Genomic DNA, 22,778 nt, shown 5'->3' on the forward strand with positions numbered 1-22,778 from the left:
TTTGTTGCACACTTGAGTGTATTTTGAGATTCAGTGTTAAATTTTGCTTTTAGTCTTTATTTATTGATCAGATCTGTTAGTTTTGCTTCTTCTAGATCCATAAAATTCCTCTAAATCCGGTTTCTTAAATGCACAGAAATGTTGCATTCTGTGTGCAACAACCTTCCAAATCAACCTTAATATTCATCTTTTTTTGGTGTATTAATGTATTTTTATGCCGTTTCATATATTTCCCTGGTACCAGAACCATTTATTTATGTTTTAGCAATATTCTTTTTGTATTTTATCACCTATTTTTATTGATTAAAGGACTTTGAGTTGCCTTATGGTTTGTTAAATGAGTCAAATGTGCACAAATGCTGCGTTCTGTGTGCAAGAACCTCCAAAATCAACCGTAATATTCATCTTTTTTTGGTGTGTTTATGCATTTCTATGCAGTTTCATGTAACTTCCTGGTACCAGACCTATTTATTTAGGTTTTATCATTATCATTTTTTATTTTCTTCACATATTTTTATTGTTTAAAGCACCTCGAGTTGCTGTACGATTTGTTAAACGTTCCCCAAAGTCAGATGTGCAGAAATTCTGCATTTTCTGTGCAACAACCTTCCAAACAAACCTACAAAGTATGTCTTTTTTGACATGCATTTATGTATTTTTATGCAATTTTATATATTTTTGTCATACCACACTGATTTATTAATGTTTTATCATTATTATTTTTTAGTTTATTCACTTATTTTTATTGTTTAAAGCATCAGATATGCAGAAATGCAGCATTCTGTGTGTAACAGAACTTTCAAATGTATCCTTTTTTGGTGTACTTATGTATTTTTTATACAGTTTCATGTCATTTACTGGCACCAGACTATTTATTTGTGTTTTATCTTTACTATTTACTATTTTTATTTATTTTTGTTGAACTTTAAGTTGCTGTATGAAATGTAAATCCAGTTTGTTAAATGTTTCCACGAGGTAAATGTACAGAAAAGCTGTATTTTGTGTGGAACCACTTTCCAAACTAAATCTTTTTTGGTTGCATTCATGTATTTTTATGCATTTTTTTTTTGCAATTTACTGGTACCACGTCGGCTGCACAGTGGCATAGTGGTTAGCACTTTCACCTTGCAGCAAGAAGGTCCCTGGTTCACGTCCCGGCTTTCCCGGGATCTTTCTGCATGGAGTTTGCATGTTCTCCCTGTGCATGCGTGGGTTTTCTCCGGGTACTCCGGCTTCCTCCCACAGTCCAAAAATATGCTGAGGTTAATTGATCATTCTAAATTGCCCGTAGGTGTGAATGTGAGAGTGATTGTTTGTCTCTGTATGTAGCCCTGTGACAGACTGGTGACCTGTCTAGGGTGTCCCCTGCCTTCACCTGAGTCAGCTGGGATAGACTCCAGCCCCCCCATGACCCTAGTGAGGATTAAGCGGTGTATAGATAATGGATGGATGGTACCACGTGTATTTATTTTTACTATTTTTGATTTTATCACACATTTTCACTGATTAAATCTAGCAGTATGAACTGTGCTATTAAAACCAAGCATTTGTTGTCATTTTCTATAAACAGGAAATCATTTTTATTTTGGGACGAACAACCGACCGGCACATGATGCACAGAAACACATGATCATGACTTCAGAAAGCCACAACAGGCTTGTATTTGTGTAAATGGACACTGAAAACTGTGCGATTCTGGACTTCCCCTGTCGAGTATTTCAACATCATATCTGTAAAATGAGGTCACGATAAAAAGTCAGGAAGTTTGATAGAACGGGTGCAGATTTATGCAGAGCTGGGCTTCACCGTTTGACAGTTCTGCTGCAATGATTACAACTAAAAGTGCATTTAATGTGTTAAAAGAAGCATCACTTTGTATTTTCTCACCAAAAAGTGAGACTGTGATGAAGTAGGTGTCTTATTTTAATGCTTTATTGTTAGTCTTTTATTGTGAAATGCTTTGTAAGTCCAGTTTTTAAGGTGCTATAGGGGAAAAAAGTTGATTATTAGCAGTATTATTAAAGGAAAAGCCTTTTGTTTGGAAAAACCACAATGGAGTCACCAACCAGACTTTCATCTAGGACACCAGGGAGCTTCATTTTATAGATATATATAGTAAGTTTCATGTTTAGGAACCAAAACTACATGGTTAGTTTGAGGAACATACCCTCTTTGGTTGACGCTTTCATAACATTGACTGATTATTACAAGCGTTGTTGAGTTTAGACACCAAAACTACTGAGCTAGGTTCAGGAAAATATCAAACATACAACACTTCCACTACATGTTTGAAGGTTTTCCAACATTTTCTGATGTATTTTAGTCCCAAAGCAACAAAACAACCCAACCAATCTAAAAAATTTAATCAAAAATGCAGTTCAGTCACATTAGAATGTAGTTTTTTGGAGACGGGGCTGCTCTTACGGACACGTAAAGCCATTTAATGGACTTCATTTCCAGTCAAATCTGTTTTTTTAAGGTTGCATATACTGATTTTGCTGCAGAACTGAACAAGATATGCTATTCATACAACACATTATACCTACAGAAAGCTACTTCAATAAAGCTGGTTACTGTTTTGCTCCACACTATTGCTGCTCCAAGCACCTGCAAATAGCAATTTGACCATTAAAGTGATGCTACTGTTGGTGGAAAGCTCACATCAGAGGTATTATTAGGAGGCAATAATCTCTGCAGACAGAAATAACTACATTTTTATGCATATAGAACTTTTTTTTATGATATTGGCAAACTCCCTCGCTTCATCTTCCAATTAAACTACAATTTCTGACATGGATTATTGATTACTCTGATCATCCAGTGGTTGTGTGAAGGCCTGAAGATCATCATTTTGCAGCAGATATCAGTGTAGGATGCTTATGTGGCTCCAAATGTGGCTTTTTTGTCTTGCTTTTGGTTCAAGGGTTCAAAGTTTACTGTCATATGCACAGTAAAGAAACATGTTTCCTTGTGCTCTGAAATTCTTTGCTAACCCAACGCATGACAAACATTTAAAAAAAGAAATAGTAAAAAATAAAAAACAAATATGTAAATAGATTAATTCATTAAGTGATTAAAAAATTAAATTAAAATAAAAATCGAAAAAAATGTTTTCTCGTACTATGAAACTGTTGCCTTGCTAACAACGAATGTCAAACAATATAAATCTAAGTAGAATATAGATTTAGCAAGAAAAAATTTAAAAATAAAATACATAAATAGATTAAATAATTTAAAAAAATATAATAAGAATAAATCTAATTAAATTAAATTAAAATAAATTAAATTAAAAATCGAAAAAAAATACATACACTATCGTTCAAAAGTTTGGAGTCACCCAGAAAATTCCATGTTTTCCATGAAAACTCACACTTTCATTCGTTTCATGGAGTATTTATGTTGGGGTTATCTTGAAAAGGGAACATAATGTGGTCATTTTTGTGTTAACTTTACAGCACTGTATTTCACAAACTAGTCAGCATCTTACTCTGAGAATAGCACTTAACTCCGCATCACCATCTGCTCAGCATTAATGCGTTCTCTGCTACATGTGCTGCAGACAAACTATGTGTCGGTTTATGACCGACTCGAGCGCCTTTTTTCAAAATTATATTATGCAAAAAATGAGTTTTAGATCCCAATTGGACAAAATATTCCCAGTTGCTATGTATATTTTTGGTTTATTTTTATTTTTCTATTGAAAAACAATGTCTAGACTGTATTCCTCATGAATTTAATGCTATCCTCATTGAAAAAACTTTCAAAAATAAGGACATTTCTAAGTGACCTCAAACTTTTGAACAGTTGTATACGTAAAGGCAGCGTACTGAAGAAAATAAGGAGCAGTTTTGGTGCTTCAGAGTTCTGCTGAATGAACATTTTATGATCAGACTCTCTCGTTCTGAATGTACGCCGACCGTTGGTTTCCATCACTTACTGTAGGTCTGCTGGTCGACTATGAAGCTGCAGACGACTCCTTCGTTGCTGCGTCCAGGCGTGAAGCCGTTCCCTCGGAGGACGATGTCGAAGGACTCTGTGGAATGTAAACAGACCCGAGATAAAACTGGGAGGAGGAACTTCTGGGCACTTAAGAGTTCCTTCTTGGGGAAAGTCGAAGGCAGCAGCAACTGAGACATGTAATCGATTAATGGATGCCAGATGGATTTTTCTGCTAATTAAATCAAGTTTTAGTTGATCACTTAGACTGTAATCTTCCTTCTAAAGGTTCTTTCTGCAGCATCACAGACTTTTCTTGGATGCTTTGCAGGTTTTTCTACACATTGGTCTATAAAACCCAGATTTAAAACTCTCATATACAACAAAATACACTAAAATTTACCTCCTTCTAATAGCCTTAATCAACCATTGTGTGAACGAAATTGGCTTGAATGTAGCAGACATTGAGTTACATGTAGAATTTCTCGCATTTGGACTTTAAATTTTTCATTTAACCCTTGTGTTGTTCTGCGGGTCAAAATTAACCCATTTTAAAGTTTGAAAATGTGGGGAAAAAAACATATTTTCACAGTGAAACTTTGGATGTCCACATTTTCAACATTTTTGGGAAATTCTTTAACATTTTTTGGTGGAAAAAAAGAAATGTTACAAAAACTGTTTCTTTAAGAACATTCACAAAAAAATCAACCAAAATCCAGCAAAATTCACTGGATTTTGGTTAATTTTTTTCTGAATGTTATTAAAGAAAATATGAAAAGTTTTACTGATATATATGGAATCACTTTATATATTTTTAGGACTTTTTTGGAAGATTTTTATTCATTTTTTGAAAATATTTACAAGAATTTTCTTGCCAAATTTGGGGGATTTTTTTAAAATAAAACTTTTAAGGGAAATTTTTAAGGAATTATTAGGATTTTCTTCCTGAAGGTTTTGCAAATTTTCAGAAATTTGGGGAATTTTTTTGCTGAATTTTTGGATTTTTTCAGACAAGGAAACAATATTTTTTGATGCCCGTAAATGTAGACAACAGGAGGGTTAATGACAGAAAATTCCAAGTTTTCACAGATAATCGATCATTTTTCTTGCAAAAACATCAAAACTTTGCTGGTTGCAGCGGCTCACATTCTTTTTTGGGGGGATTACGTTTCAAGTTTTGGACTTTTAGTCAAACAAAGCACAAAAAAAATCACACTCTTTCGTGTGATTTTTCCACACATTTCCACTCACCATTCACACAGACACTGGACGGCTCCACGGTTAGGATCTCTGTGCACGATCGCTTCAATATCTGTGGGAGAAAAAAGACAGGAAATGGGTAGATTAGGAGAATAAATACATCAACTCCTGGATGTTATCGCCTCTGTCAAGTTTAGAAAACAGATTAGGGCGCAACACCTGAGAAACGTCTCGCTCCTGGAAAGCGACGAGGAGGAACAGGAGGTAGAACAGCAGCTGTGTCGGCCTTTATGGGAAAATTATGCGAGACTATTACTACTCCTCGGTTCTATTAAAAACCTCCGGGATCCCGCATTATCATATAAAGAGGCCTCCGCTAGCCGCACTGTCCGCCGCGAATCAATAAATCAACAAAGGACAAACTATGCAAATCCCCCCGCGCACACAGTGGGTAAAAGAGGAGCATATTAACGGCGCTACGGAGGCCGCGGTGGATTGAAGCCTTGGTTCGGCGTCGGGCGAAACTTCAATCCGAGGAGGCGGAAGACGGAAGTGTTTACAGCGGCCTTATTAAATGTGATGGCTTGATATGAAGTTGTTAAAAGGGGAGAGGGCTGTAGATGACAGCTGGGAGGGAAAAGGATCTGCTGCTGCTCCTCTGTGCCACTATTTTCCCCGTCTAATTACTTCCTTGGCAGTGCCCCGAGAAAAAAGAAAAAAAAAGGGAGAATAAAACAAAACTGACGTCGAGAAGGAATGTGAGAAAATCTGCACAACATTTACGCTTAAATCTGCACTTTTTTAAAAGAAATGTGCGGAAATGGAGTCATTTGTCGAGGTTAGGAGATGAACGAAGTGGATCCGATATTAAAATATAAGAGAGATTAGGAGGCCTCTGCTTGCTTTTCTCTGGGATCTGGTGACAAACATTATTTACTGCTGCAGAGGGAAAAGGAGGCAGGCGTCCAAATACCCTAAGTCATCCAAATATCTCAGCCAGTGTTGTAACTGCTGGGCTTTTTTTCTGCAAAGATGAAGCTGCACTCTTTGCCGCACTGGAAAAAATGCCCCTCTCAAAACAAGGAAAAAAAAAACTTATTTCAAGGAACTTTTACCCTGAAATAAGTGAAAAAATCTGCCAATAGAACAAGTGAAAAATGTCTTGGTAAGATTTCTTGAAATAGGATATGATATTTAGAATATTGAGATCTTAAAATTAGCTGGGAAAACTTATTTTAGGCTATATTTTACCAGGATTGTCAAGCTTAGAGGTCTTAAAATAAGCCAGAGATGCTAACAAAAAAAGCAGTTTTTCACTCATAAATAGATTTTTGCTTTCATGTAACCTCCTAATTTGAGATGGATTAAACTTATTTTGAGTTTTCTTGTAAAATACAACTCAAGACAAGATAATTTCAAGATTGTTTGACTTAAGATATTTAAGATGCATTGTCTTAAAACAAGTCCCTCCATCTGCTGAAATATCACTTGTTACGTGAATTTATCTTAAATCAAGTGGGATGAGACATTTTGATGATAAATAAGGCAAATAGACTTGGAGAGATTTAGAGTTTTTGCAGTGTGTACATCCAAACACTTTCAAGGTCGTTGAACTCTGAGGGATGTTTATGGTAAAGAGACCGACAACAAAAAATAGGAGGAAATAAACGACCTAAAACGAAGGTCCGTAAACTTTCCTGAGCTTTTTTCTGTGAGTTCCGTCACTCTGGTCGCACAGGCAGCGACAATCCTGCAGCAAAAAGGCTGCACAGATGATCTCAAATCCTCAGAAATCCGACAGAGGAGCGAGGAGGCCAACTAGTCAGGAATCCAGTATTACTAATCAGAGAGGAATGCTCGGCGTTTCATTTGGATGCTGGAAGCGTCGCAGCGCTGGAAGACTGGACCGGAGGGACGAGCTGCTTTCTATTCTGTCGTGAAACACATCGAAATCACGCAAAAAAAACACTTTAACGAGAAGATTAGAAGCATATTTCCCTCTAAATATGACTAATCAAATGCTTTACTCATGTTTTAATGGAATATGCTGCTCTGAGTTGACAATATTCTTGCTTGTCAAGGATTTTCCACCATTGCTCAGACTCGATAATGAACTCTAAGTGCTTTAAATCAACAACAATGAGTAAATATATATAACAAGATATATTGGTACCACTAAAATACATGAAATTGCATAAAGATACATAAATACATTTAAAAAGGGTTAATTTTAAGGTTCTGTCACACACAGAATGCTGCATTTTTGCACATCTGATTCTAGGGATCATTTAACAAACCGTACAGCAACTAAAAATGTTCTAAACAGTAAAAATAAGTCAATAAAATTAAAAAAAATATAATGATAAAACATTAATAAATGGGTCTGATACCAGGAAATTATGTAAAATTGCATAAAAATACGTCAAAAATACGTGTTTTATAGGTTTGTTTGCACACAAAATGCTGCATTTCTGCACTTTTTTTCTATCGCGAAACATATCCATCGCCGTGCCTCAAAATCACGCAAAAAAATGACTTTAATGAGAAGATTAGAAGCATATTTCCCTTTAAATATGACTATTCAAATGCTTTTCTTCATGTTTTAATGTAATAAGCTGCTCCCAGTTGACAGTATTAACGTGTCGTCGGTTCATTTTTGGAGCATTTTCCACCATTATTCAGACTCGCTAATGAACTCTCAGTGCTTCACATCAAAAAAAAAAGTCAATAAAATATAAAAATAAATAGGGTCTGGTACCAGTAAAATACAAGAAACTGCATAAAAATACACCAAAAAAAGGATAAATTTTAAGGTTCTGTCACACACAGAATGCTACTTCTGCACGTCTGATGCTTGGGAACGTTTAACAAACCACACAGCAACTAAAAGCGCTTTAAACAATAAAAATAAGTGAATAAAATAAAAAAATTATAACGATAAAACATTCATAAATGGGTGTGGTACCAGGAAATTATATAAAATTGCACAAAAATACATAAATGCACGTCAAAAAATTGTTGTTTGGAAGTTTGTTGCACACAAAATGCAAAAAAAATGAGAAGATTAGAAGCACATTTCCCTTTAAATATGACTAATCAAATTCTTTATTCATGTTTTAATGTAACATGCTGCTTGGAGTTGATGATATTCTTGTGTCATTTGTTCATTTTTCCGAGGATTTTCCATCATTACTCAGATTCGACAGTAATTCAACGACCACCGCACCTGTTTTGAATAAACTGTGGCTGCATTTTTCATTGTTCGTTCTGCAGCAAATACATGCAACGTGCACGAAATCGACAAAGAGAGAAGGTCAGACAAAAGAAAATCTGTCAGCCATGAATATGAAAATGCATTTTGGCTCAGTATTCAAAGATTTTAACCCTTAGATGCATAAGTGGGTCTGGTGAGGTCGTTTTCTTGCAATATCTGTCATTTCTGAGCAATTTTCAACATATTAGGAGTCACAAAGGGCAGATTTAAGAATTTGAAACACAGTTTTGTCCCATTTTTAGTAACTTGAAATACAATTTTGAGTCAGTTTAGAGAAACTTTGTAGTTTGGAGGTCAAAAACTTCCTCAAAATTACTTTTAATTTAATCCAAAGTAACTCAAACTTGCCCAAAAAATTGCACAATGTGACGAAATTAGTCTAAAATGGTTAAAATTGGTTTAAATTAATTAATTTGAAATCCATACGAAGTTGCATGAGTCCATGAACCTGCCAGTGATTTAGACCAACTTCATAAATGTCTAAAGATCTGTCTGCTATTAGAGGATTCTTTTATGGCTTCAGGCTTCCAGAAGATGTTAGAAAGAGTGGAGAAATGTTCTTCCATTGCTGTTCTGCGTAATATTCTTCTTTTTCAATCATCAAAATGTTCAAAATCAAGTCTCTAATATCCAAGGTTATTATTTTAGAGAGACTGAGGTGCTGTATTGATGCTAGAATTCACCTTTTTACAACAAAATAGGCAGACTTGGTTATAAGGGATTGGTCTGCTCAGGTACAAAAGAACCTCTTGATTGCTGTGTGACGATCGGCGTTCGTTTGTCCGTCTGTTATTCCATCTGTGCACAACATTACTCTAAAACAGACAAACGGATTTGGATGAAATTTTCAGGGAAGTTCAGAAATGACACAAGGACCAAGTGATCAGATTTTAGCAGTGATGCAGCTTATATTCTGGATCCACGGATTTGTTAAAGATTTCTGTATCATTGCCAGATAGCGTCATGGCGTCACTGTAACCATGACAACAAGTGAACACTACGTCAGCTGCCTGCTGATGATCACATGATTGTGATCCTACTATAAATCCACCGCTGAGGACTTATCAGAACTTAATCAGAAATGATACAAGGAACAATTGAACATTTTTTTTAGACTGACTGGATCGTTTTGTTGCTTTGCTGTTAATCTTAACGATCATATATTAAATGGAACTGGAGGGCGCTTCGATAAATCAGAAAATGTTGGAGAATCTTCTAACATGTAGTGAAAGTTCTGCATTTTACCAAAACCAGGATGTTTTCCTGAACCTATCCAAGTAGTTTTGGTGCCTAAACATAACAAAAGCTTGAAACAAGTAATTGTTACTCCGCCAAGGAATGCAGCAGAGTTATGTGATGATCAGCGTTGGTTTTTCTGTCCGTCTGTCTGTGCACAACATCACTCAAAAACAGACTAACGAATTTGGATGAAATTTTCAGGGAAGGTCAGAAATGACACAAGGACCAAGCGATTAGATTTTGGCGGTGATGCGGCTGCGCGGATTCGTTAAAGATTTCCTATTGTGAGATAGCGGCATGGCGTCACTATAACCATGACAACAAGTGAACACTACATCAGCTGCCTGCTGATGATCACATGATTGTGATCCTACTACAAATCCACCGCTGTGGACTTATCGGGACTTATCCGTCAGAAATGATACAAGGAACAATTGATTAAATTGTGGGGGTGTGGGTGCCCGGATAGCTCAACCGGTTAGGCAGGCGACACATGTTCAGGGGCTTAACCGATGCAGTGGCCCAGGTTCGATCCCCTTGCTGCATGTCTTCCTCCACTCTTCTCCCTCCTTTCCTGTCTGTCTCCACTACACCTATCAATAAAACCGAAAAGGCAAAAAAATAACTTTTTAAAAAAAAAAAAAAATTGTGGGGGTGTTTCTGAGTCCCATCAGTTCCTGCCGCCTGCTACATATTTAGGTCACGCGGTTTGGTATCCGTACATAACGTACACATGAATAACACACACCTGTGTTCAGCGCAAGGTCATTTTGTTTGTGGGTACATCTATATTAAATGGAAACATTCTATGTTGCCTTGATTTCTGATCATCAACAACTAAAAAAACAAATGCTGCATTTCTGACTGTCATGTGGAGGAATGAGCAGCCTTGGAGGAGGACTGTGCTCTCTGAATGCTTTCATTGTTCTTTACTGTATCTAGCTTTTTATGTTGTTATTGTTGCTGTGAACTGTATCTTGGACCTACTATGACTGTCATATGTATACTATGGGTTTTTTTTGTTTAGTTTAGTTTTCTTTTTATGTGGTTTTTTCCCTGTTCTGAAAAATCAATGAAAAGAAAGTTAAAAACATTAAATCAAAAAAAAATATTTTTAAAAAAATGTTCAAAATCTGTTATAAAGTGAAAAATAAACATATTTCAAACATGGAATCATTCTTGTGTGGACAATAATATAATACAAACAATAAGACAAATCATTATTCTTCACCCAATGACAAAAAATAATGGCAAAAACACACTGATTCTTATACGAGTTTAGGATCCAACCACTCTAATCCATTAACCCTTAGATGCACAAGTGGGTCAAAAATGACCCAGTAAGGTCATTTTCTTGCACTATCTTTGCAATGAAAAGTTTCTGTCATTCTATTTTCAAGCTATTCCTGAAAAAACATGTTTTTCATGTCATTCCATTAGAATTTTTAAGCTCCCTTTTATACTTCTGAAGAAATTGTAATATTTGTATGACTAGTCCAAGCTCTTTATCACTGATAATATCATACAAGAGGTGATGAAGTGCAATAACTTGGAGCAACATCTGGAGAAAAAGAGTTCTAATATGTTCAAAATTTGCAATAAAGTGAAAAATAAACATATTTCAAACATGAAATAATTCTTGTGTGGACCAAAGTAAAACACAAACAATAAAACTAATGATTATTCTGAACCAAAATGACAAAAAAGATTCTCATACGGGTCATTTTTGACCCACTTATGGGTCCAATCACTCATGCATCTAAGGCTTAAACAACAGCACACAGTTTTAGGTCCTTCTCTACATGCCAGTCTTGCATAAAAGCTGCACCATCAGTCATCGTTTGCAGCTCTTTGCATCACGCAAACAGAAACGAGTCGCACCCTTTGGCTCGGCGCTGCTTCCAGCTGCATGTCTGACAGCTCGGCTACTTTCTGCTCTTTCACCCAAACACTGCCGGCCTTGTTGGCTCCGACACAGATGTAAGTCCAGCTCAGGTCAGCGGAGCTCTGCGGGGCTCCGGGCTCACATTCATGTAAGAAAAAAAAAACAAAACTGTGCCACACAACCCCCCGCTTTGGCCGACTGCAAATGGAAAGTATCGCTAATTAGCTGGCAGAGGACGAGGAGGCTGCATGGGAAACTTCATAAACACTGTTTAAGGCACTCAGACATCCTCTGATTACAGGTCTACTCTGAGAAGATGCTCGTTTTTACTCCGCAAAGAGCTGTTTGTGTTGAATCTCGAAGCTGGACATAATAAAAACAGTGTTAAAACGGTGTCATACGGACAGTGACTGCTCGTAAAGCTGCTCCCATCCCCGTCTACTGAAGCGAGGACACAATGAGCACTTATTTCCACAGACGTTTTCCATGCAGCTTTGCAGGAAGTTCACCGAGGTTTCACTCTAATTTGTGACAAACTTCAACAGAGCCAAAGGCAACAAGTTCCTTCTGCCTCACGTTTGATCTGCATCCTCTAAAAACGAGGAGAAAACCTGTAAAATGTGACTTTTTCTCGGACAGAGGAGGAATTTCAGCACGCAGGAGTCGCAGCAAACTTACAGAATTGACGATGCCTTTGAGAGCGTGGAAGCCATCTTTGACAGGAAACACATGGTCCTTGGTGTCGGCGATGTCGGCAAGCTGTTGGAATGGATGGAAGAGTGGCGTAAACAAGGAGTAGTGCTGATTTAACACTGCTTTCTGCTTTTTCTGTCCTCCTCTTTATGACTGAGCACTGTCTTTCCTTTCATATCGCGGCCAGGAGGAGATGTAGCAGATGGCATGACTGTAGCAAACACTTTGCTCAACTATAAAAAAAAAAGATATCACTGCAGCACAAACTGGGAGCAATATTGCCTTTGTTTTTGACTTAATAAGAGCTCATCACGGGATGGTTACCAATGGTTACAAGGGACAGGCCACCATGTTGGAGGAGAGACGGTGAAGCTACAGACATCATTGACATGAAGGAGGGAAAAATCTGACTCTGGTGCAGCTCAGACATACTGAGAGTCAAATTATAAGCTGTAGAGACAAAAAAATCAAACATAAATAATATTTTTTTCTCGACAGTTTTCATCAAAAAAGCACACAAAAATGAAAAACATCAGTGTTTAACCAAATCTCTATCATCCAACGAAGAAATGTGCACTCAAATATTGTGATTTTTATAAGAAAATCGTCTGTTTGAAGCCAGATTTACACGTTAACCATCAATTCTAGCTTCTAGAAATGCCCTAAACCCAAAGCCTTACATCACAAGAAGCTCATTTATCTCCACTTAAAGCACACATATATGAAAAACTACACATTTTTGTAATTTTTTATGAATGTTAATGCTCTTTGTCTGTGGTAATATTTAACCATTTTCCCCTGCAGGAACTTGAGGATCTTTGTTTTATCTGCAAGAATCGCCCCTGTAGAGGATCTTTTAGGGCTATTTTCAGTTGAGAAAAAGCATTTTATTCTAGAATAAGTGTCTCTAAGTGACCCTGATCAACTAGGAAAGGACAACCAAGGATATTTTTTTAGCTCTCTCGCCATCAACAACTAAAAATTCACCATATATGTTAACAAAACAAACCTCCAATGTTCTATTTTCTACATAGAACTACAGTTCTGTCTGCTTTTTGTTGTTGCTTTGTCACATTTGGAGTTAAAGCTGCTGGATTCTGCACCGCGGTGGAAACAGAAAGTCAGAAATCTCTGGCCTGCATGAGTTCTTGCAGTGAACAGCTGCCTACTGTTGGTATTTACAATGTAAACAATTCATTTTATTTGCCATTTGTGCAACATAACTAACTGTAGTCGATGCAACTGATGCAGTTTTATGTTTTAGTTTAGATTTAGTTCCCGTTTCCACTTAGTCATTAAATATTGCTGCATCTTAAGCTGAGTGTAAAGTACATTTTTTGCTCTTGTAGTTAAAAAAAAACATTTTATTCCCTCATAATTGCAATATTCCCACTTCAAATTCACCTAGTGTTCTTTGTTGCATGTCTTACATTCATGTATGACATCTCTCTGTCTCCTTTAATTTCATAGATAAGGCAAAAATGCCAAAAACATGCAGTAATAAACAATAATATCTGCTTTAAAATGAAATGGCTTCAGGTCAAAATGAACACTGAAGGACAGATAACATCTGTCAGGATAAAACGTTACAGTTTTGTTTGAAAATGGCACATAAAAATAAATATGGCATGCTTTACAGGTGAATTAAAGTAGTTTTCTTTTATATCTACACCTGCAAGTTGATCACCAGGATAATAATAGATATATTAAGATGTTAACTCCAGTAGAGAAGAGACTCAAAGTTCTCATCAATCAGGTGGAAAATAAACATGCGTATGTCATTAATCCGTGAAAATGAGTTGAAAGATATCAGCATATTGTATTTCTGCAAAAATCCAACATTATGCATCCTTTCAAAGTCTTTAAAACTAAATCAAACCATCTGCTGATCACTAAAGATGTTGAAAAACCAGAAAATTTAACTAAAGCTTTCCTGGAAGTTGTGAAACTCCACTGGATGCATCAAAAAAATTGCATTATATGCCCTCATAACTGCAATATTCCCACTACAAATTCACCTAATGTTCATTGTAATCTCTTAAATAAGGCAAAAAAGCCAAAAAAATTCAGCAATACACAATGATATCTGCTTTAAAATGAAATAGATTCAGCTCAGTTTCAGCTCAAAATGGACACAGACAGACAACATGTCAGGATGAATGTTTACAGTTTTGTTAGAAAATGTCACATAAAAATAATCTATCTGTTCTCATCCGGTGAACCACTTGCAGATGTAGATGGAAAATAAAACTAACTTATACATCAAGCATTCTCTATTTAAGATGTTAATTCCACTACAGGAGAGACTCGATGTTTGATTAAATCAGGTGGAAAACAAACATGTATGTATCTTTAATCCGCCAGAATGGGTTAAAAAAAATCAGCATATCATATTTCTGCAAAAATCCAACATTATGTATCCTTTAAAAATTTTTAATAACCATCTGCTGATCATTGCAGAAGATAAAAAAACCTGAAAACTGAAGTAAAATTTTCCTGGAAGTTGTCAAACTCCACTGGATGCACCAGATTTCACCTTATCCTGGCAAAACAGTGACTATGAGCTAAATATGCAGATGAACATCTGCAAAAAGCTGCTCATTGAGCAGCACTGATTTAAGAATCTTTGTTTCTGCCATTAGAATTTGTCACCACATAAATCCACAGCAAATGACACCAAGTCCAGCCTCTGATCTCTGCTATGGAGCAAATTATCCACTTTTTCCAGCCGCTTTTCAGGCCTGCATGAGTTTCATTTGGAGGTGGAACATCTTCCTTCTGTGGCTTTTAAGCACCGCTGCTGTTTACCTTTATTGACACTCTTCCAACATGTGAAAGTGTCTTATACAAAGTGCTAATCTCTGAGCACACAGGCTGCTCTGCTGCAGATTAGGACTAAAGCTCCGTTACCTGCTGCTCGTCGAAGTCCTTGATTCCCACACAGTAAACACGAGCGCCGTATTTCCTCGCTTCGTCGGCCTGCAGGGAGGAAGATACGCAGCAACAGGTTAAAAAAACAGAAAACAAGCAGCAGCTTCTAGATAAATGAGGTGAACGATGCGGTCACCTGCTTCACGGTGAGTTCGTGGACGTAAACCGCCAGTTTTCCGTCCGTCAGGCCCAAAATGATGCTGGACGACTTGATGGACTGCTTCTGTATCTGAGCTGTGGCCTTCAGGTTTTAAATAAATGACATTTTATCTCAATCTTACACCGATTACACACAATAAAATGTAAACTGAGAAGGCAAACTGACCTGTTTGATCCCCTCATGCATGTACGTTTCACCTGCCGGATTCACAGCCTTCAGACGCCGCAGACCTTCTTCAATCTCATACCTTAAAACACACATTAAATCAACATTTTGCTCCTTTACTGCACTGAAATCATGTCAGAATCATAAAATGACCAAAATAAGACATCAAATGACAAATACAACAGAAAATCTCACACTAAATGACAAAAAAGAGGCAAAATGAGACAAAATGAGACGGAAAATGAAAAATACATGAGAAAATAGGAAATGTAGTGACAGAAATAAGACACTAAATGACAGAACAGAGACATCACTGTCCTAAAGAGACAAAAAAATTACACAAACGGAGACGACAAGAAACTGAGAGTAAAATCAAAGCTACTGGATGAATCAAATAAATGCAGCATGGCTCAGAAACAGTGAACAGAGGAGCAAGTTGTTGGAGATACATTCAGCATGGAGAAACATCTTTCTACTGATGACACAAAATGATCACAAAGACACACAAAACCACCACAAAGACACACAATATGACCACAAAGAGACACAATATGACCACAAAGAGACACAAAACAACTACAAAAAGACAGAAACTACCACAAAAAGACACAAAACTACCACAAAAGACATAAAACCATCACAAAGATGCACAAAATGAGCACAAAGACACACAAAACCACCACAAAAAGGCAATACAACCACAAAAAGACACAAAACCACCACAAAGAGACACAAAATGGCACCACAAGACATGCTCATTTCCAATAAGCTGTGCAGGTTGAGAACTCTTTATTAACAATAATTTGTGCAGCTGCTGTACAGCTGCGATGGGATATGGTGCAAATCTGTGGTCAAAGCTGTTTAAAGAAGAACAAGTTGTAAAGAAAAGAGAAGTTGTTTATCTTGAGTATTTTTTGGCTTCTGGAGCTGCAGCAGGAACTGAACCTCTAACCTCAGTTGAATGTCATCATGATGCAACAGAAGCTGAGATCAGCACTGAATCAAGCAGACTGAACTTCTGCACATTATGCTTCTGGAACAAACCATGAAACACATGGAGGCACAAGTGCAGTGGGACAACGCGTTCTTTCTAAATAAATAAATAAATAAATAAAGTTTCCCTGATCCAACCTTCAACTGAACGGGTTCTTCCTGCGAGTTTTTCCATAATTTGCTGAAAAACAAACACACAAACAGACGAGCTGCAGAAACTCTGTTAATCTGATATTAGATGTTTAGATTCTCATTTTAATGTCTACTTTTTATTTATCATGGATATATTTCAGATGCTCTGGCACGAGATTTACACATAAAAACAAAGATTGCTCATAGAGGATGCAAGGAATTGTTATTTTTGGGATATTTTTGTAATTTTGCTCAAAATGAATGAGATTAATCTAAATAATTAATAATACTGTAGGGTTTCAGCCTTAATATTTGTACTTTATAATACTGTAGACTCTAAACTATAGCACTACATTTGTAGGTTTTGCTGTGTAATTAACAAAATTGCAGTCTTAGTGTATTCTATGCAGGTAAAGTCGTATTTTGTGTATTTTTTGCAGGATTTTAACTCCTAATATGTGAATTACTCAGGTCCAACTGCACCATAAATACCATTATCAGGTTTTAACCCCAACATTTACACTTGTTGGGCTGCTTTTGTAGCATTTTCTGTATTAAAAAGAGTGACTTAAATATAATATTTTCTTGATATTGCATGTTTGGGATCTTATTGATTAGTTCTGAATATGTATCATTATTGTTTTTCAAAAAGTGCTACACAAATAAAGTTAATAGAATTAATATTACATGTTACATTTGGATAACAGAGCACATATTTAGATTGACAGATAGAAAATAAACTCCTTGTTGATCTCCAACCTTTGTAATTACTGACAGTTTAGCAGATTTATTTAATTTTGCACACTCTGATGTTGGTTCCAGAAGCAAATAAAGACAGTCTGAGAGACAAAATAGCACAAATATATCAAAAACTGATTTAAAAAAAAAAAAAACAGAAAAAAGGGTCTGAAATATGTTACTCCCAGGCAATAGTTTAATAAACATCAGTAAAGTTTAAGCAGCTCCAGAGATCAGCGTCTTTAATGTCCAAAAAGCTTGTTTTCTTTTTACTGTCAGCTCTTCTTGTGCTGCTGTTTATTTGAATTGTTTCGAGTAATGAAAGAAACACTTTTGTTCTGGTTAAAATGCAAAATCTGCAAGTCTTTTTATGCAACAGGAGCAGACAAAATGGGTAAACTGTTGTCTGGTTTTATCTTGTGATGCTGTTAGACTCAAGTTACTTTATTATAATGATACAAAAAAAATCATTTAAAAAAAATCAAATAATTAAAAAAAGACTATCATTGATGCACTTCCACTGATCTCACAGTGGGGAAATTTTCATTGTCTATTGCTAAACATCATGCATGACTATCATAATTTCTGATTATCCTGCAATAAACTGTGTATATCCAGACTGTATATCGTGCATTTTGGGATTATAAATTGCATTTTGTTGACTTAGAACAACAAAGTCGAATCTAATCTAACTAGCCCTGATAGATGATTTTTTTATTTGTTTTGACAGAATCTTATTGGAGAAAATGGTTTATTGGTAAAATTTTCAAACAAAACATGTAAGAATAAAGAGATTTTAATGTAATATCTCAATTTTAAGCTTAGATTTGGGGAATTTTGTGACGGAAAGTAGTAAAAAAAGCAGTTTAATGTCACGTATTTCTTCCTTTTTCTGCACCATTTTTCCAGATTAGCTTCCAAATGTGGAAACTCTTCACCCTGAACTGCACGTTAAACTTGTTGCTGAGAAGTTAAACCAGATTCTGGGCTGAGTTTCGTACCTGTCTCCAGTCAGAGGCAGCAGAACTTCTGCTCGAGCCGAGAAGACGATGAAGGAGACCCTCATACTGGGGCTGTGGAGGGAAAACAAAAGGAACTCAGTTAAAAACAGGAAAGAAGAAGGCCCAGAACAACAATATGTTGACATTATTTTAAGCTGCTTCTCCATAAAATCACCGCTAAAGCATCCTCCTTATCAAATATCCTCCCACACAGCGGCAGAAAAACTGAAAATAGCCAGAGAGAAGCGGCCGTGACTGACAGTTTTATATAAAGCTTCCAGCGAGTTCAGAGGAGTTACAGAAAATTAAAGCTGCATAAATAACGAATCAAGCAGACGGGGCTCTCTTAATGTCAACTAATATTAGTGAATGACTTAAAGCAGCTTCTGTGGGACTGAGGAAGTGATTAATCAGACGGGAAACATGTTGTGGCGGTGAGTCACACGTAAACACATCCCGCAGCATACATACTGTATATTACTTTGGACCTGTGACTTTTTAAGGCTGCTAACCGGCTCTGGACTCGTCTCGGACCTCCGAGTCTGGCTTGGGTTCAGTCTGCTCAGTGCAGTTTATATTCACAATCCGTCTGCTGCTCGCTGCACTCATATAACCGACTATTTCTGACAAACACAGCTGGTTTGGGAGTAAATATCCACCTGAAATTTGTGAAAAGTTTCCAGCTCAGACGTGAAGAGAGTGTTAAAAATGTAAAATGTCTGTTGAGAACTATGTAATTCAGCAAAGTTTTTTAAATGCAAGTAGAAGCAGGAACACCATGAATCCAAAGTGCATCGTGTGTTTTGAAGATTTCAACGCCTAAAACTTGAGATAGTAAAAAAATTATGTTGGATGTGCAACTTAACAGTGTGAAAAGTGATAGAAATGCACAAAATTTTGAATTATAAGGCTCTACATATGATATTTCAAGCTTTTTTGGCTGTAAATTTGGCATTTTTTTTGTTAAACTTCCATTATCAGTAGTAATGTTAGTAATAAAGTTTAATCTAATCTAACCAGCAACGATAAATGGAGATTTGTTTTGCTTGTTTTGACAGAATCTCAAAACAACTGGTTTATTGGTACATTTTCAAACAAAACATGTAAGCATAAAGAGATTTTGATGGAATATCTCAACTTCAAGCTTATATTTAGCTACTTTTGCGATGGACTGGTGTGTCACATGGCCATCAAAATGGTCAGAAATCTGAAAATCTGACAATTCTTTCTGCTTTTACAGGTTCCGGCTCTGACTAATGGTATAATTATCGGTGGGTTTTGAGCTCCACTGATGCTGAAAGGAAGCTACCAAGTTAAGAAGTGATGTGTAGTTGTTGCCTCATGCAGCTTTCCACAATACAGATGGATTTTAATCAGCTCTACAAAATGTGAGAACTGGAATATGCAACCTTACATCAAATCTTAAGACACTAAAGCAACCAATCATTTGTCCTTTTATAGGTTCTTGTTCTGATTAAAGGTGTAATCATGGCCAGTTTTTGTAGTTTTTAGTAGCAGTTTTTTGGGATTTCAAAGCTATCTGTGTGTTCTGGGGCTCAGAGGATACTGATGCAGGTCTTATTAAAAAGATCTATTTGGAAAAGAAGTAATAAATCCATATTAAGTACTTTCAAAGACATGTAGAACCAGAGAACCAGAGTTAAGAAGCTGTAGCTACAAAAAAGATGAATCTAATCAGCTCTACACATACAAAGCTACCTAAAGCAACCAATTCTTGCTCTTTTTATAGGTTCTGGCTCTGATTAATGGTGTAATTTTGGGCAATTGTGGTAGTTCTTTAGGAAAATTCGCACTTGAAACCTAGATGGCATGTTTTGGGGTTCAGAGGATGCTGATGCAGGTCTTATTAAACTGATCTATTTGGAAAAGAAGCAATAAATGCTTTGACACAACGTGTAGAACCAGAGTTAGGAAGCTAACTCTAAGAAGCAACCAACTTTCTCTCTTTTTTTAGGTTCTTCTCCAATTAATGGTGCAATTTTGGTAGTTTTTAAAGAAAACTTGCATTTGAAACCTGATGGCAGGGACAGACCATGGAGACATCAGACTTAAGAAGCTGTAGCTGCAATAAGAACATTACATACAAATATTAAGATGCCAAACAAGGTTCTTGCTCTGATTAATGATGTAATTTTGGGTAATTTTGGTAGTTTTTAAAGAAAACTTGTATTTGAAACCTGGATGGCTGGTTTTGGGGTCCAAAGGATGCTTATCCAGCCGTACTAAATGGATCTATTTGGAAAATAAGAAATAAATCTACATTAAATACCTCCACAGACATGAAGAACCAGGGTTAAGAAGCTGTAGCTACAATAAACATGGATGTTAATCAACTCTACACCATCTGAAAACTGGTAAATGGGCTGAAGATATGAGCTAATGCAACCTTACATAAAACCTTAAGATGCTAACGCAACCGTTGGACGTAAAAAGCACTATTTGAAGGAATAATATGAGGTTTCTAGAAGCGTAACTAAGCAATGCTCGGGTAAGAGTACTCAGTTACTTGGGGATCGCCGTCGCAGACACAAAGCACACAGACGGCGTCCCGCAGAGCAGCTAAACTTCAGATAATTAAGCGCACAAGTGTTTCCTTCAGAGATCCGAAGCCTCCGGAGCATAAGGAGAGGTGCTGATATTTCTCACCCACATGACACATGGCCCAGTCGCGATCCTCCCCCGCAAACATCGCGCAATCTTTAAAGCCACACGGCCAGATCTGGCGTTTACATCCTGTCTGCAAGTTTTTCTGCCGCAGTCATATGTGCACTAAAAGCTAACCAAAGTCATGGAGGAGGATGGAAGCGTGGGCGGCGGCGGCGGCGGCGGCGAACTTTAGGTTTCTACCTCGGAGATATTTTCTGTTTTAATAAGAAAGACTTGGGATGAAGAGGCGCCGGTGCCAAGGACAAATCAGAGGGTGGTGGTGGTGGGATTTTTTCCTGGTTGAGAAGGAGCCGGAGGAGGAGGAGAGGGGATGGGATGGGATGGGGGGTGACGAAGTGGTCCAGTTCGCTCCACATGGCGGAACAGAAGTGCTCTTGGTGAGCGAGCATTGTTTAGCAGATTGTCCTCGTCGCCTTCCAGTGTTCTTTTGCTTTACTGTACATTGTCTGCCCGGCGGCTCGCTGCTGGTGGAAGCTCGGGGAAGGAGTGTGGAGCCGGACCCCCCCGGTGCAAATGGCCATTCTCACAGCCCAGAAGACTGCTCCTCTCTGCCACCCACTCCCACCTGGTGCCTTTGCTATTTTCTTCAACCAACCACTTCATTCTGGCTGGGTCGCTACCGTCTGTACTGTGCTGGCAGCCGCCGCTCCACTCAAACGTTATGCAAGCTGAACGTTCAGACACCATTCTTCTACGTCTTTCCTTTTTGTCTTTTTTTTAATGGACTGTGAGGAAAGAGGATGTGGAGGATTGTGGAGTTTGTGAAACATCGGTGCAAACGTGAAGCAAATAATATAGACGTTTAAAACCGCCGCACTGATGACAGATGTAAAATAAAAGGATTCACTCTGAAGTGTTGAACTCTACATGTGAATTTATAGAGACACGCTGCAAACAATAATCATTTTTAAACAATTAAAATTTAACTGTATTTTTCCTAATATACTGTTATGTCTCTGCTATTATGTTAAATTAGAGAAAATAATACTAAAATCACAGAAAAAGTATTAATTTATGCATAAAATCCTAAATAAAAAAAAAAACAGGCCAAAGCTGCAAAAAACATCCAAAAAGTGTCCAAACTCTATATTTTCTTTTACAAATGGTAATTTGTTTTTTTGTTTGTTTTTTACAGTTTTTGATCGTAAGTACACACTTTTTTCTGTATTTAAAGCACTAAAATTATCATTATTTCCCAGATTTTTGTTATTTGATTTAAAAAAAAGCTTGAAAAAGTTTTATTTTTTAAAGACTGAAAATAAAAACTACTTTAGTGAAAATTATAGAAAAAACTATATTAATTTATGTGTTGACTGTAAAAAAAAAGTCCATATCAAAACTCTTATTTTACAAATACTAATCAGATTTAGCTACAATTTTTATTTTTATTTATTTATTACATATTTTAATTTTTTATTACTTTTTAAATTTATTTTTTTACACTTTTATTTATAAATATTTTTGATTTTTTTTACTACAATATTACTCTATTTTTCTGTATTGAATCAGCAAGAAATATGATAATTTTACAGATGTTTGCTGTTATTTGGGAAAAAAGGCTGAACAAGGATATTTTAAAAATATTTTTAAGTAAAAAAAAAACTTCAGTGAAAATTTTACAAAAACAATATTAATTTATATGTTGACTGTAAAAAAAACAACCAGATAAAACTGTGAATAATGTCTGCAACAATTTTTTTAACAAATATTAATTACTATTAGATACACTTTTTATTATTATTT

General features: G+C 36.5%; 1 protein-coding gene across 1 annotated transcript in view; it reads right to left on the reverse strand.

The window, feature by feature from the left end:
- Positions 1-22,778, reverse strand: part of antxr2a (ANTXR cell adhesion molecule 2a) — a 131,269-nt gene that overhangs the window by 99,134 nt on the left and 9,357 nt on the right. Inside the window, exons 3-9 of the mRNA XM_023266031.3 lie at positions 18,348-18,419; positions 15,484-15,565; positions 15,295-15,399; positions 15,138-15,206; positions 12,213-12,293; positions 5,188-5,248; positions 3,938-4,033 (exon numbers count right to left, since the gene is read on the reverse strand). Coding sequence (XP_023121799.1) covers positions 3,938-4,033; positions 5,188-5,248; positions 12,213-12,293; positions 15,138-15,206; positions 15,295-15,399; positions 15,484-15,565; positions 18,348-18,419 — 566 coding nt within the window. The remainder of the gene's footprint in view (positions 1-3,937; positions 4,034-5,187; positions 5,249-12,212; positions 12,294-15,137; positions 15,207-15,294; positions 15,400-15,483; positions 15,566-18,347; positions 18,420-22,778) is intronic.

Source organism: Amphiprion ocellaris, chromosome 6 (genome assembly GCF_022539595.1).
Source record: "Amphiprion ocellaris isolate individual 3 ecotype Okinawa chromosome 6, ASM2253959v1, whole genome shotgun sequence".
In the NCBI taxonomy this organism is placed as follows: domain Eukaryota; kingdom Metazoa; phylum Chordata; class Actinopteri; family Pomacentridae; genus Amphiprion; species Amphiprion ocellaris.